At 61.4% G+C, this 13,514-nt stretch overlaps 1 protein-coding gene across 2 annotated transcripts; it reads right to left on the reverse strand.

The window, feature by feature from the left end:
• Positions 1 to 467: 467 nt before the first annotated feature.
• Positions 468 to 12,983, reverse strand: TTLL10 (tubulin tyrosine ligase like 10). Of its 2 annotated transcripts, XM_037062256.1 has the most exons (15): positions 12,322 to 12,983; positions 12,165 to 12,230; positions 10,129 to 10,532; positions 9,459 to 9,539; positions 9,243 to 9,378; positions 8,964 to 9,082; positions 8,761 to 8,881; positions 7,900 to 7,971; positions 7,287 to 7,372; positions 6,703 to 6,874; positions 5,628 to 5,799; positions 4,952 to 5,092; positions 1,729 to 1,845; positions 1,331 to 1,424; positions 468 to 1,072 (listed from the first exon to the last, which is right to left on the reverse strand). In XM_037062256.1, exons 1-15 carry the CDS (start codon positions 12,519 to 12,521, stop codon positions 678 to 680), a joined length of 2,376 nt encoding a protein of 791 aa, XP_036918151.1. In that variant the 5' UTR covers positions 12,522 to 12,983; the 3' UTR covers positions 468 to 677. The 2 variants fall into 2 exon arrangements, with proteins under 2 accessions (XP_036918151.1, XP_036918152.1); XM_037062257.1 differs by lacking the exon at positions 7,900 to 7,971.
• Positions 12,984 to 13,514: the final 531 nt, after the last annotated feature.

Here is a 13,514-nt window from a genome sequence, read left to right on the forward strand (position 1 = left end):
GGGGGGGGGGCGGGAATGCAGAGATGGAGGCTGAGTGGTCGGGGGCTTGAACACATCAGGGGTCCTGAATCACCTCGAACCGAGGGGCTGTGCCCATGGGGAACGTGAGGCCACCTAGGGAATGGCGAGGGTGGACCCCTGTTCCCCGCGGACGTCTGTCAGGGCGCTCTCCCACCTTGCATCCTGCTGGGAAGTCAGGGTCCCTGGGTCAGGGAGAACGAGGGCCCTGGGGTCTGGGGCCCAGGCTGGCGCTGTGACTGGGGTGGAGCTAGGGGGGGAGGGCCGGGGCAGGGGGTGGGGCCCTGAGGGGCAGTCGGGCCTGGGGGAGCCCTCCCCTTTGGGAAATCAGGGGGACACCAGACCCCTTCACCAAGGGTCACAGAGCCAAGCGGAAGCGGTCCTGTGGGTTCTGCAGCAGCAGCAGGAGACTCCGCGGAGGAGGACATCTGGCGGCTTCCCCAGGCGGAGGCAGCTCCAGGACCAGCCGAGTAGGGACCTGTCGGGGGCTCATGTCCCCTTCCTGCAGGACCGACCACCCCCGGGGCGGGGGCGGGTGGGGCTGGGAAACCGGAAACCCCCCAAGGAGGCGCCCCCCGGGGCCGCGCCAACTCGCTTCGGAGGCCGCGCTTGTAACAAAGTAGCCTTTATAGGTCCTGCGAGGGCGCGGGTGAGGGCCGCTAGGAGCCGCGGTGGTCCTCGCTCCTGCGCCCCTCGCGGTCCTCCTCGGCCGATCCCGGGGAGGGCTCCCGCGCCAGGTCCCTGCTATCTGCTCTCGGCCATTCACTGCCCCGGGTGCCGTCGGGGCCAGGAGAGTGAGGTCGGGGGCGCCCCTGCGCGGAGTGGGGCGGCCTGGGCCTGTGCGTGCCCAGCTGGTCTACCGCGCGGGTCTGGGGCGCGGTGGACGCGGCCTCACAGGCCAGCCGGGGAGGTAGTCGGGGGACGTGGCGGGAGCTCCCCGGGCGCGGCCACACGTCGGTCTCTCCGTTGAGTAAGAGCACGAAGCGGCGCTGCGACAGCAGCGGCAACATCCTGTGGCCGCGCAAGCTTTTCTGGAAGGTCTCCAGCGCCAAGTCTGGGGGGCAGGGGTAGTGGGGGGGCCGGTGTGAGCGAGGCACACTGGTCTGGGGAGATGAGAGGGGCGGGAACCCAGCCGCTCCAGCATCACCTGTGCGGGGCTGGGGTGCAGGTTCTGGGGGTCAAAAGAGGAGGTAAGGGGTGGGACCCAGGCGGGGCAAGGTGTAGGGAGACAGGTGGGGTGGCTCATTCGAGCCTGGGCAGGCAGTGGTGGGGGCGGTTGGAGGGTCCCAGGGGGGCAGTGCAGGGGCCTCACCCAGGGTCTCCGTGACCACACGGGGCACCACCTCCTTCAGGACTTCACAGTTGGTGTGCAGGGCGGGGTTGGAGTTCATCTCCAGCAGCCACACCTGGGCCCAACACCGGTCAGCACCCTTGCCCGCTGAGCAAGTCGGCCACCCTGGCAAGCGGGGTGACCCTGGGCTTCTATGTCGCTTCTGTTCTAGGGCCTCGCTCCTCACATTTGCCCGAGGGGCTGAGATTCTAAGGGCCTGAGGGTCTGGCCTTGGAAGCGGCCCCAGCTGCAGGAGGGTGAAGCCTTATGGACACCACCCAGGGCTGGGGGGCCTGTCTGGTGGTCAGGCTGTGCACAGACACCCTGCCTCCTTGCACCTGCCTACCAGGCCCCCCCACCCTGGCACGCGTCAAGGTCACCTTGAAATTGTCATCAATCAAAAAGTCACAGCCGATGAGGTCAAAGTAGCCCAGCTTGCACTCGAGCTTGGACTTGACGGCCAGAAAGCAGTGGGCCATGATCTGCTGCATCCGCTTCTGTGGGCAGGAAGGGAAGGGGTGGTGACTGACTGTCACCATAGGCCCTGGTTGTGCCTCCCAGGCCTGTAAGGCCACAGCCACGCCCTCTCCTGCAGCCTCACCTGGGCCCTCACCTGCACAGCCACACCTGCCCGCGTTTTCACACTTTTGGAGCACGAAACAGGTTTATAGGCAGAGACTCAGTCACTCTCATTTCATTCATTCAGCGGGTGGAGCTCTGGCTGTGTGGCAGGTGCTCGGGGACAAGAGTGACGAGAACTTGGGAGGAGGGTCTGGACAACTGTGACCTGGAGACCCTTACACACTGTGTGCAGCATCCTAAGCAACAGATGCTGGTGGAGGAGGTGAAGTGGGGTGTGCAGATGTGGGCTCTGGGGTGGCCTCCTTGAGGAGCTGGCAAGCAAGGGCCGAAGAGAGGAAAGAGGTGCTGTGGGGTGCGGCTCGGGGCATCTGAGTGCGCCTGAGGGGCTGGGGGGCAGGGGGAGCAAGGCAGCAGGCGACCAGGGTGGTGCCTGGCACACCATGGGGGCAGGGAATGACCTCGCCTCTCGGAGACCAGCGCTGTCAGAGGATGGAGCCCAGGAGGGCACAAGGGACCTGTGCCCTCGGAGGGCCTCCCCCTGCTCTGGCTGACGTGGCTCGGTGGATTGAGTGCCAGCCTGCAAACCGAAAGGATGCCGGTTCCATTCCCAGTCAGGGCACATGCCTGGGTTGCGGGACGGATCCCCAGTAGAGAGCACGTGAAAGGCAACCACACAGTGATGTTTCTCTCCCTCTCTTTCTCCTTCCCCTCCCCTCTGCCTAAAAGCAAATAAATAAACTCTTTTAAAAAATAACTGAGAAACAAAGCTATGAAACAGATAGAAAACAAATAGCAAAATAACAGGTGTAAATCCCACCTCATCAGTAATTATGTTAAATGTAAATCAAACTTTCCAAATAAAAGACAGGGACGGGTGACGTGCATCCCCACCACCCCCCCTTGCTATGCTATCTATGAGACTTCAGACTCAAAGGCACAGAGAGGTTGAAGGTCAAAAGGTGGGCAAGGATATCTCACACACACAGAGCCAAAAGAGGGCTGGAATGGCTATACTAATATCAGAGAAACTCGATTTTAAGACAAACATTGAGGGTATTAAGAGAAAAGTACATTTTATAATGACGAATCAAGATGTAGTAATCATAAATACAGATGCATCCAAGAAAAGAGCCTAGAAATACATAAAGTAAAAACCGACAGAGCTGCAGGGAGACACAGTTCAGCAGCAACAGCCGGCGACCACCACACCCTCAGCAGCAGCCCCTGAGGCTTCCCAGCCCGAGGGAAGGCAGTGCCTGCGGCCGGTTGAGAACACCTTCGTTCACCGAGGAGGGAGCTCTCAAACCAGCGGCCTCCACTTCAGCCTTGAGAAACTAGAAAAGGAAGAGAAGCCTAAACCCGAAGCACGCAGACTAGAGCGGATATTATATGGAACAGAAAATGGGAAACATCGGAGAAAGATGGATGAATGCAAAAGCTGACCCAGGGGAAAGACAAGCTCTTACCCAGACTGAGCGAGACAAAGAGAAAGAAGAGAAATTATTAAAGTCAAGAGAGGAAGACTTTGCATAGAGATGAAAATGATTTTAACAAGAACTATAACTGGCCATAGAATACTATGGACAATTGTATTTTAAACAAATTAGACAACTTAGAAGAAATGGACACATTCCTAGAAAGACACACTCATTAGCCTAAGTCAACAAGAAACAGAAAGTCCGAATAGAACTTCTAATAAATAAAGGTTGAATTACTACTAATAATAACAACAACAACAATAATAATAATAAACAAACCTTCCCAATAGAAAAGTCCCAGGCCAGGTAGCCTCGCTGGTGAATTCTTCCGAAAATTTAATTAACACAAAATGTTCACATGCTCTTCATACGTGAAAGGGAAGACATGCCCCAAACCGCATGAACACACAGAGAAGAATGCTCCTCCCCGGCGTCGCTGGAGTGCGGGCACAACAGCGCCCGTGACGACGCAGACCAGACCCAGGAGCACATTCAAGGGACAACACACACTGTGTCTGATGGGACGCGTGCCACGTGCCAGAGTGGTTGGCCACGTGACCTTTGAGCAGCAGGACTCGACACAGGAGGAGAAGGAGGCTGCGGCGGCGTGGAATGTGTGGTGCTGGCTCGGGGACAGAGCGCCCCCCGCCCTGGGAACAGGACTGTGAGAGCAGAGAGAACCCGACGCTGTGCCCAAAACAGTCTCTTTGACAAATGGTGCTGGGACATGGGACATCCACATGCAACACAGTGAACTTGGACCCTACCTCATACCCTACATAGCAAATAACCCCAACTGGCCAATCACTTAAAAACAGGTAAGAGCTGAACTAAAAAAAACTTTTGGAAGAAAACATATGTATACATATTTCCAACACTGTATTTGGCAGTGGATTCTTAGATGTGACATTAAAAAATTAATAACCAAAGAAAAGATGGGAAAAATTTGTACTTCCTCTAACTCTAAAACTTTCGTGCAAAAAAAAAAGGACATTATCGAAAGGACATTATCCAGAAAGTGAAAAAGTACCCATAGAACAGGAGGAAGTGTTTGCAGATCACACACCTGATAGGGGCTTGGGGTCCAGAATCCATAAAAGAACCGTGACAGGGAAAAGGATGACAGATCTGAACAGATGACTTTCTAAAGCAGGTGTGCAAAGAGCCAGGAAACCCAGGAAAGGGACACTCGTCACCGGCATCACTAGCACAATACAGATCAAACTCAATGACGTGCCTACTTCACGCCCACTACTGAGCGTTAGAAACGGAAAAAGTGTTGGCAAGGGTGTGGAGACAGTGTCCTGCAGGAGGGAATGTGAACTGTCTCAACAGAGCCGCCTCGGGGTGGCCAGCCCCCGCCGCCCAGGCACACAAGCGGGACACACTCTTCAGTACAGGCGCACCCCTGCCCCCAGGTGGTCCCATACCTCAGGCCCAGCCCACTCCCGAGGGGATGCTGCCCTTGCCCCCACATGCCCTAAGGGATCTTGACCCTCGGGGCCCCCTGCCAGGCAAGAGGTGGGTGAGGGCGCACACGGACCGTGAAGGTGGTGAAGACCCAGTCGCTGGGGAGGCCTCTGGGCTCCCTGAACTTGTGGTTGATGTAGCGATTGAGCTGCTCCATGCTCCACACCGTCCCCTCCTTCAGGAGCACGTACAGCGGGCTCTTCTTCTGCATGGACTGTGGGAAGGCCGTGTGGCACCTGGAGCACCGGAGGCCCTGCCCCCCCAGGACATCTTGCAGCAAGCCTGCTGCCGAGATCCCCCCTTGGGGGACCGCCCTCTTGGTGACCCCCCTCTTGGTGACCTCCTCAGCCACCAAGTCCCCTGCTGATCCTCATGGGGAGGGGGAGGGGGAGGGGGCAGGGGAGGTCCCACCTGTGGGGGGGCCCATGGGGTCCCACCCAGAATCTCTCCATGGGGACCTTCCACAGAGACCTTTGGCCCCAGGCTCTCTGCACTGAGGTCCTCCCAGGGACCCCTCCCCTCGGCTCCCAGCCCTCCCACACCTCACCCATACCCGGAGGGAACCAAGCTGTGGTGCCTAGGTGCCAGGCTCCAAGTCACATCACCAGCACACCCTGTGGTGGCTGCAGCGGACTGGTGATGCGGACTGCAGGCAGGGGACGGCCCAGGCCACCTAAGGGGCTGGACCACCTATCGGTCTGTGTTCCCGGGCAGTGATCTTGCCCTGAGGCTGCAGGGAGGGCCCTCACCTGGTTGGTCAAGTGGCCACTCAGGTCTTGGGAACGGGGATCGTAAAGGTTGAGGGTGAGGCGCGCGTAGCCATGGCCAAAGAAGACCATGTACGGCACGGTGCAGGCGACGAGCAGGTAGGCACGCACGTCAAACTTCTTCCCATCCAGCAGCAGCGGGTTCTGGATGTACCTGGGCGTGCACCCGAGGGCTCAGCACACAGCCGCCCGGCCCATGTGCGTCCCTCCGCCCCAACCTGGGCCAACTCTTCAGTGCCCTCACCACCTGTTCCAGGTGCAACCTGCAGGCCCCCTCCCCGGTTGTGTGCATGTACGTTGGTAGGAGGACATTTCTGAGCCTGAACAGTTCAGGGCAGCGGTGTCAAACCCATGTTCACTGGGGGGCCTCCAGGTTGCCTTCAAATGGCTAAACGCAATGTTAGGACTGTGTAAACGGAACTACCCCTTAACAGTTAAGCGAGAGCTCAGGGCTGCTGCCGGGTAGAAACAAAGTGCTGGGCTGGATGAAACCAGGTGAAGGGCAGGATTTGGCCTGTGGGCCTTGTGTTTGCCACCTGTAGTTCCAAGAATCCCTGGACTTCAGCCCCCTTGGTGTCCCCAGGCTGCAGCTCTTGCTGGGAGACTAGGCCCCTGGGCAGGGAGGACTGCTTGAAGGAGGAGGCAGGGCTGACGTTGTGCCTTAAAGGGTGGGTGGCACTAGAGAAGCAGGGAGGGGAGGTCCCAGGTGGAGGGAGCTGTAGGACTCAAGACACAGGGTTTGGGAGCAGCAGCTTGGGAGGGCCATGGGGAAGAGGGTGGCAGACAGCAGCTGAGACAGGACTGTGGTCACACCGGCAGATGCGGAGCCCGAGAAAGACCTTTCTGGGACAAGACTAGGATCCGGACCCTGCCCAGATGCAGAGGGCTGGAGCGGGGACCGGCTCTGGCTGCAGCCTTGAAGGCAGTGGCTGCCTGGGTGGGCTTCCTTCACGACAGAGGAGTAGTGCCCAGGCAGAGGACAAACCGGCTGATGCCTCCCTGCCCCACTGACGCCCCACCCACCCACTGACGCCCCTCGTGGTGTACAACCCAACACCTCTGCACGACTCGAGCCTGAGGTGCCCTGAACGGCATCTTGCGGTGGATGGGGTCTTCCTCGATGCTCTGGGTCTTGGCCTGGAGGGTGGCGACTTCCTCCTGGTTCCTGAGCAGAAAGATGCCTTTGCCCTGGTTGGAGGCGGTGGGCTTGCAGATCCACGTCTGGGTCTCTGTGGAGAGAGCCACGGGAGTCTGGGGCCGCCCAAGGCTCGGACTCTGAACACCAGCCCCTCCCATACAACCAGGGTCCTGTCCACGCCCACCCAATCCAGTTCCCACCTACGGTCCCCACCCCACCCCGCCCACGTCCAATCAAGGCACTGGCCACGCCCACCCCAAATCTGGCCACGCCCCAGCCCGAACACAGACCCTCCACGGCCTGAACCACTCCCCTCTCAGCTATGAACGCTCACAGACTCCGCCCACAGTCACGACTCCGCCCACCTGGCTCCCCTCGTGCCCTTCGGAATCGCGCCCCTGTCCGCTCGGAGCCCGGGCAGACTCTGCCTTACTACGCTCCAGTGTTGGTCTCGCCCGGAACGCGTCTCTCCGGAGCGCGCCCGGCGTTCAGCGGCGTCTCACCGTCAAAGAGCGTGAAGAACGCCTCTCTCTCCTCCTTGATGTCCAGGCGGTAGGTCTCTGGGAAAAATTCTTCCATTTTCAGGAACCTGGGGAAGCAGGGCGTTGGGGAGACACAGGGAGGGCTCTCCCCCTCCTCGGCAGGCGTGGCCGGACCTGGGGGCAGGCTGGAGGGAGCGTGGCCCCGGGAAGCTGGATCGGGCTCCAGGCTCCCCGGTTTCCCCTGCACCCCCGCCCCGAGTCTGGCTGTTCTCTATGAAGCCTTTGCACCCTGCTCCCTTGCCAGAGCACCCTTGCCAGAGCACCCTTGCCAGAGCACCCTTGCGGTACACCTGGCCTCTCTGCGGGCTGCTCACCTGCACCCAGCCCCTCCCCCTCTTCTCTGCTCCCCGCCCCCCACCCTCCGCTGCTCTGCTACTCGCAGGGCTCAAGTACTTCGGAGAGGTCAGTTCGGACAGTGCCCAGCATGCCGCCAGCCCGGGGTCCTGAGTGCTCTCGGCTGGTCCAAACCTCCTCCGCTGGCCTGGGATGCCCTTCAGGGCCTTGCCATGGGCCATCAGGCCATCTTTCAATTTAGGACAGAAGAGCCCCTCCCAGCTGAGCTGAGTGCATCTACCTCCGCGGCCCAAGGCATCCTGGGCTCATCCATGGGAGCTCCTCGAGGTCGAGTGCTGGGTCGTTTCCAGACCTGTTCCCCACAGGGACACAGGGCCTGGCCTGAGCGTCCACTCCGCAGTGTGTGTGGGACAGATTGGTGTGTGTTTGGAGAGGGGGGAATGGGTGGGGGCCTGGAGGTAGGTAGGTGGGTGTGGGGGAGGGGGTCGGTAAGTGGATTTGGGGTGGAAGTAAATGGAAGAATAACAGATGCCTGGAAGGGACAGGTGAGAGTTGCTGACCAACATGGGGAGGGTGGAGGTGGACAGCTAGATCAATCGATGTAAAGATGGTGTCGTGGTGATCAGGTGAGGCAGGCTGCCTGCCTGGTGGGGGTGGACAGGAGTCAGGCAGGTGACCAGGTGAAGAGTGGGTGAGTGGACAGGTGGACACCAGACGGATGAGACCCTGAGTGTCTCAGGCTGCATGCTGGGCAGAGGGCACAGGTGGACAGTATGGAGGTGGGCAGGAGTGGGTGCGGTGGGCAATGAGTGACTAAGTGAGGGACACCAAGGGGTGGCTTCGAGGTGGGTGTCTGTAAGGGCTCTGGGGGGCTGTGGGGGGTGTAATGGGTGACAGGTGTCTGGGGTGGAGACAGATCGGTGAGTGCTCAGAGGGCTCTGTGGGAAGATGGGTGGGTGGCTGGATATAGACAGGTGGACAGAACAGAGGATCATCAGGAGCAGAGACTGACAGACATATCAGATGGGACGATGTGCAGGTGAGTGGAGGGGGGTTGGGACGGGTGGGCTGGGCTGGTGGGATGGGTGGGTGCACGGTGGGTCCCGGGTGGTACCCTGGGGCGGGGCCAGGGTGGGCATACTTGGCCTGTGTGCACAGCGACGTCTTGCTGACGACCCTCGAGTACTCCCTGAGGGTGCTGAGGAGCCCGATCTTGGTGGTGAGCAGTCTGTTGTTGGGGATCTGGTACAGCAGCTGCTCACCTGGCCCAACAAAGTCCGGGCGGCATGCAGGTGACCGCCGCAGGGCCGCGGCCCCCAGGCCCCACGACTCCCTCCCCACTACCTTCCCGGAAGCTGCTGTAGCTGTCCCGACACTTGACCTCACACCACTTGAGCTTGTAGTCACCCCGCCGGCCGTCCTGGATGCGCTGCCAGCCCTTGCTCTTGCAGTAGGAGCTGATTCTGCAGGGGCAGAGAGGCAGCTGTGACCCTGGGGCCTAGGAGCTGGGCGAGGGATGGGCATGCCAGGAGAGGGGACAGGGGACCTCGGGGGACCTAGCTGAGGCTGGGCTGGGCCCTGGAGGGCAGTGGACTGGGTCCGTGGCTGGAGGCCCCCACTCACATTGAGGCCCCGTTGGTGCCCCCGATATAGAAGAAAGGGCCACAGCCCGTGCTGGGCGACTGCTGCTCTCCCCCCAGCAGGTGCCTCTCCAGGAGGGCGGCCCGGGGCCTGCCAGCGAGAGTGTCCTCCAGGGGGTCTGTGGACAGGGGGGCGGTCTGAGGCTCTGACCTGGCGGGAGGCTTTCCCACCCCTGCCCCCAGCCCTGTCTGAGCCCACCTGCATCCTGGCCCAGCTGGCTCAGCTGACACAGGAGCCTGTCCCTTTGGCTGCTCCCCATTGGTCTCTCATGGGCCCAGCCTGTGAATGAGGAGGTGCCACTCAGACTCTGGCCCAAGTCTGGTCCAGTTGGGCTCCAGACCAGCAGACCCTTTCCCGCCCATTTCTGGCAGCCCTGGGGCAGTGCTCCCAGCCCGTCTGCGCACAGCTCATACCAGGCACAGGCCTGACCAGTGGGCCTGAGCCTGCCCCCTAGACTAGGGGGGACGGCCACTACCATTCAGGGTCAGCCAGGGAGCGGGCAGGACCCATCCTCACCAACAGGGCAGAGCTCGATGCAGGTCAGGGGCAGGGGTGTGAGGCTGGAGCTGGGGGTAGACACGGCACTGGGACATGCTCAGGAGGGTGGGGTCACAATGTCCATCATGACATCACGGGTGACCCATGTCAGGCAGGGGTGAGGGGCTCCCCTGCCCTGGGCAAGAGCTGGGTGCAGGGCAGCAGAATACCTGCCAGACTGTGGAGAGGACGCATATCCCCTCCCCCTGCTGTTCGGACCCCAGGCTGCTGGCCCCTCCCCTGGGACATGGCTGTGTGTGGTCTGCCCTTAGACCTCCTCCCCTGGAATGGGGCGCCGGGCCCCAGGAGGCCATGCCAGGCCTGCATTCACCTGGTCCCCGGACGTGGCTCTGCCAGACCCCTGCCTGCCTTGACCGCTTGCCTCTCCTGGTGCTGTCCTGGGCCCGAGGGCGCCGCCCTGGGCTCTGGATGGAGCAGGCGTGGATGTGGGCTGAGGGGGTGGGGGCACCAAGGCGGGGGCACCTCTGGGAAGACGTCGCTCCCACCCGTTGGTGGGACCTTCTTGCAGCCTGTTGTCTCAGCCCCCGGATCTGGCACGCGGTCAGGCCCCTCTTGCTGGGGCAGGGGCGCCTCCGGGTTTCCAGGGGTAGCTGGCTCCTATCTCCACGTTGACTGTGGGGCCTGGTGCCCCTCAGGGGCAGGGAGGTCTTCTCATTCTGTCTGTCCTGGGGGAGCCCTCCCTTGCAGGAGCGGACCCTCTGCCCTCGGTGCTGCCTGTAAGGAGGAGTCATTGGGCCTTCAGGCGTTGGGAGGGGCGGCAGCGCTGGGGAGGGGAAGCACCCTGTGTCTGAGGGGGCTAGGCGCTGAGGCGCTGGCAGTATCCCCGTGGCCTGCCCCCAGGAGTGGGCCTGGCTTTGAGCACCTGCCATCAACTCGGAACTTTTTGGGATGTTTCAGCTGTCCCTTCACAGCCCTTCCCAGTGTGGGGGTGGCTTGGGAGGCAAGGACGTTCTGAAGAATTGAAAACACAGAGTGGAGAGGGGAGCCCACTGGGGCTGGTGGGACGAAGGGCTGTAGTCCCTGCACCCAGGGCCCAGTAGGGGTTCTCCAAAGAGGCTGGTCGCTGTGCGTGCACCCAGCTGGTCACCCGAGAAGTGCTGCCTAGGGCCTTAGTTGCCACTTAGGACAGAAGCAAGGGAGCGGAGTCTGACCCAGTCTTGCCCTGCCCTGAATGGCAGGGCTCCGCGAGTGTCTGCCTGGCTTCATTCCTGGCACCTGGTCCCAGGAGCCCTGCTGAGGACAGAGGATCAGCCCCAAGGTACGGACTGACGTCCAGTGCCTTCCCACAGCACCCAATGAGTGGATGCTGTGCCAGGGGGCCTCGGAGGGAGGCCCCCAGGGGTGAGAGATGGACACACAGACTCACGCACTCAGGCGCACAGACACACAGCACACACTTGCACAGAGCAAGAGGACAGGGAGACGTGGCAGGCACAGCACCGAAGGAAAGGCCCCCGGGACACACTGGGGTGGGAGTGGAAGGAGCCCCTGGGGGGCTGGGGCTGTCCTGGAAGTGCAACATAGGCTGGTTACCACCCAGCAAGGAGAACATGGGTGGGAGCCAGAAGCAGGGGAGCTGAAGAGGTGCCTGGAGATGGCTCGGGGGCCACAGGCACTGGGAGCAGAGGCTGGGATCCAGGGGCCCTCAGAGGGGCCCCTGAGGAAGGCACTGAGCTGGAGGTCCCCACACAGTCATCTCCTTTCTGCACCCCAGCTCTGCACCCTGGAAGCGGTGGGGCACCTGCAGCTCATACAGACGGTGGGATAGCAGGGCTGTAGGGATGCATGCAGAGCCAGGCAAGGGTCCCTCTAGCCGGCCAGCAGGGGACGCCTGAGGTCACGACAGGAGCATGCGGTGGTGAGGGGCCAACCCACCCACCAGTGGGCAGCCTCCACCATGCAGGTGCAGGGGTGGAGAGGTCGGAGGCAAGTGGCAGAAGCATCCTGGGGAGGTGGCCTTGGGGGGGAAGGGCCTGGTGGCGGGGACCCTGCCTCCTGCCTCTCTTCGGCTTTTCTGACCATGTATTTATTATTTGCACAAAGAAGAAGGCCATGAGTTATCATCTCTTGTCACTAAAATTAGCAAATAAAAGCCCAGGCAGGCCCAGGTGCTGTGTCTGAGGGGCCGGACAGAGCTGCGGGTGCAGCTGTGGGCTGCCAGCACCGCTTGGGGCCCCGTGCTGAGGCCTGCATGTTCAGCCTCTGAAGGACAAAACCTAAACAGAGAGACAAAATTCGATGCTCGGAGAGGCAGGGCCGTGCCGTGTCCGCAGGCGAGGACGGCCAGCGCTGGGGCAGGCTAAGGGAAAACTCGGCTTTATAACAGACTTAGAAATAGACCTTTACCTGGCCAGGTGGAGAGACCGGCAGGAAACCGTGCTTCGGCGTGATGGACGGAAGGCCCTCGTGAACCTGCCCAAAACATCCGGCAGAATGAGGAGACGCTGGAGCCCGGCCCCTCCCAGAAACACGCCTGGCAGCGTGGGGCGAGGGCGGTGCTCACATCGCCTGACCGGCTGGCGCCTCTTGGGCAGGCGCAGGCTGTCCTCGGGGACGTGGGTCCCCAGAGGCGTCAGCAGGCTGGGAGACAGGTCTTGTCCTGCGCGAAAGAACTTGTCCTGAGGAGCCGACACCCCCAGGGGGCACACCCACCTTGGCCCGGCCCTGGGGTCCTTGCCCCTCTCTCCGTGGTCCAGGGGGCATGGGTCCTTTGCAGAGGAGGTCACCCTTCCCCTGCCTCCCCTCCCTGTATCTCTCTGCTCCTGGGCAGAATCCCAGAGGACCAACAGGGTCCTTGGTGGCCAGGCAGGGGCACAGGACGGCAGACCTTCACACCCAGCTGGGGCCCCTGCTGCTGGCCCACCTGCCCCTCTTACCTGCCCTACAAGCTGGTGTGAGCCCTTTGCCTGGGACACAGTGGTGACCTGGCAACTGTCTCCCAGCAACTTAAACCCAGGGCCCAGAGGTGAGCAGGGGGCAGGTGGGCAGGTGCCCCTGGGGGGGGGGCTCTCCATTCTCTCCAGTTCATCCCTGTGCCTTTCCAGACCCTCAGATCCACGCTCAGCCCCCAGACCTGAGCCCACAATGCTTTTTGTGTTCGCTCAGCTTCAATTGCTGTTACATTCGCCTCATCCCCTCACCCCAGCCATGGGGCCCCCAACTCTTCAAAGCAGCACATGGGGGTGCAGCACCTGAGGGTGGGGATGCTCCCACCTGGGGCTGTGCCTCTGCCCCCGACAGCCTTGCGTGGGTCACGAGGAGTCTCTGCTTGGAGGGCCTTTGCTTCTTGTGGGGCTGGATGGTGGCCCCCAAATGTGTCCACCGTCTCAGCCCCAGAACCCGCAATGTGATCTCATTTGGGAACAGGATCGGTGCAGTTGTGATGAAGTTAGGGGGCGTGAGCTGAGATCCTCCTGGGTCCTCTGGGGAACCATAACTCCAGGGACCAGTGTCCTCACAAGGAACCACAAGCCCAGGGACACCTGAGCCACCCAGGGGCTGGGAAGGCAGGAAGGACCCCCTGCCCCCAGCAGCCTCAGAGGGGGCAGCCCTAGCTCTGTTCCTGACTCTGCACAGTGGGCTGTGTGCTGTGTGCTTGTGGCCACCCTAGAATGCACACTGCCCTTAAAGCTGTCCTAAATTCTCGGTGGCCGGACCCCTTGGAGGTGCTCAGGTTGCTGGGCCGGCCAAAGTGCC

Source organism: Sturnira hondurensis, unplaced genomic scaffold (genome assembly GCF_014824575.4).
Source record: "Sturnira hondurensis isolate 20B ecotype Veracruz unplaced genomic scaffold, ASM1482457v3 Scaffold0013931, whole genome shotgun sequence".
Lineage (NCBI taxonomy): Eukaryota > Metazoa > Chordata > Mammalia > Chiroptera > Phyllostomidae > Sturnira > Sturnira hondurensis.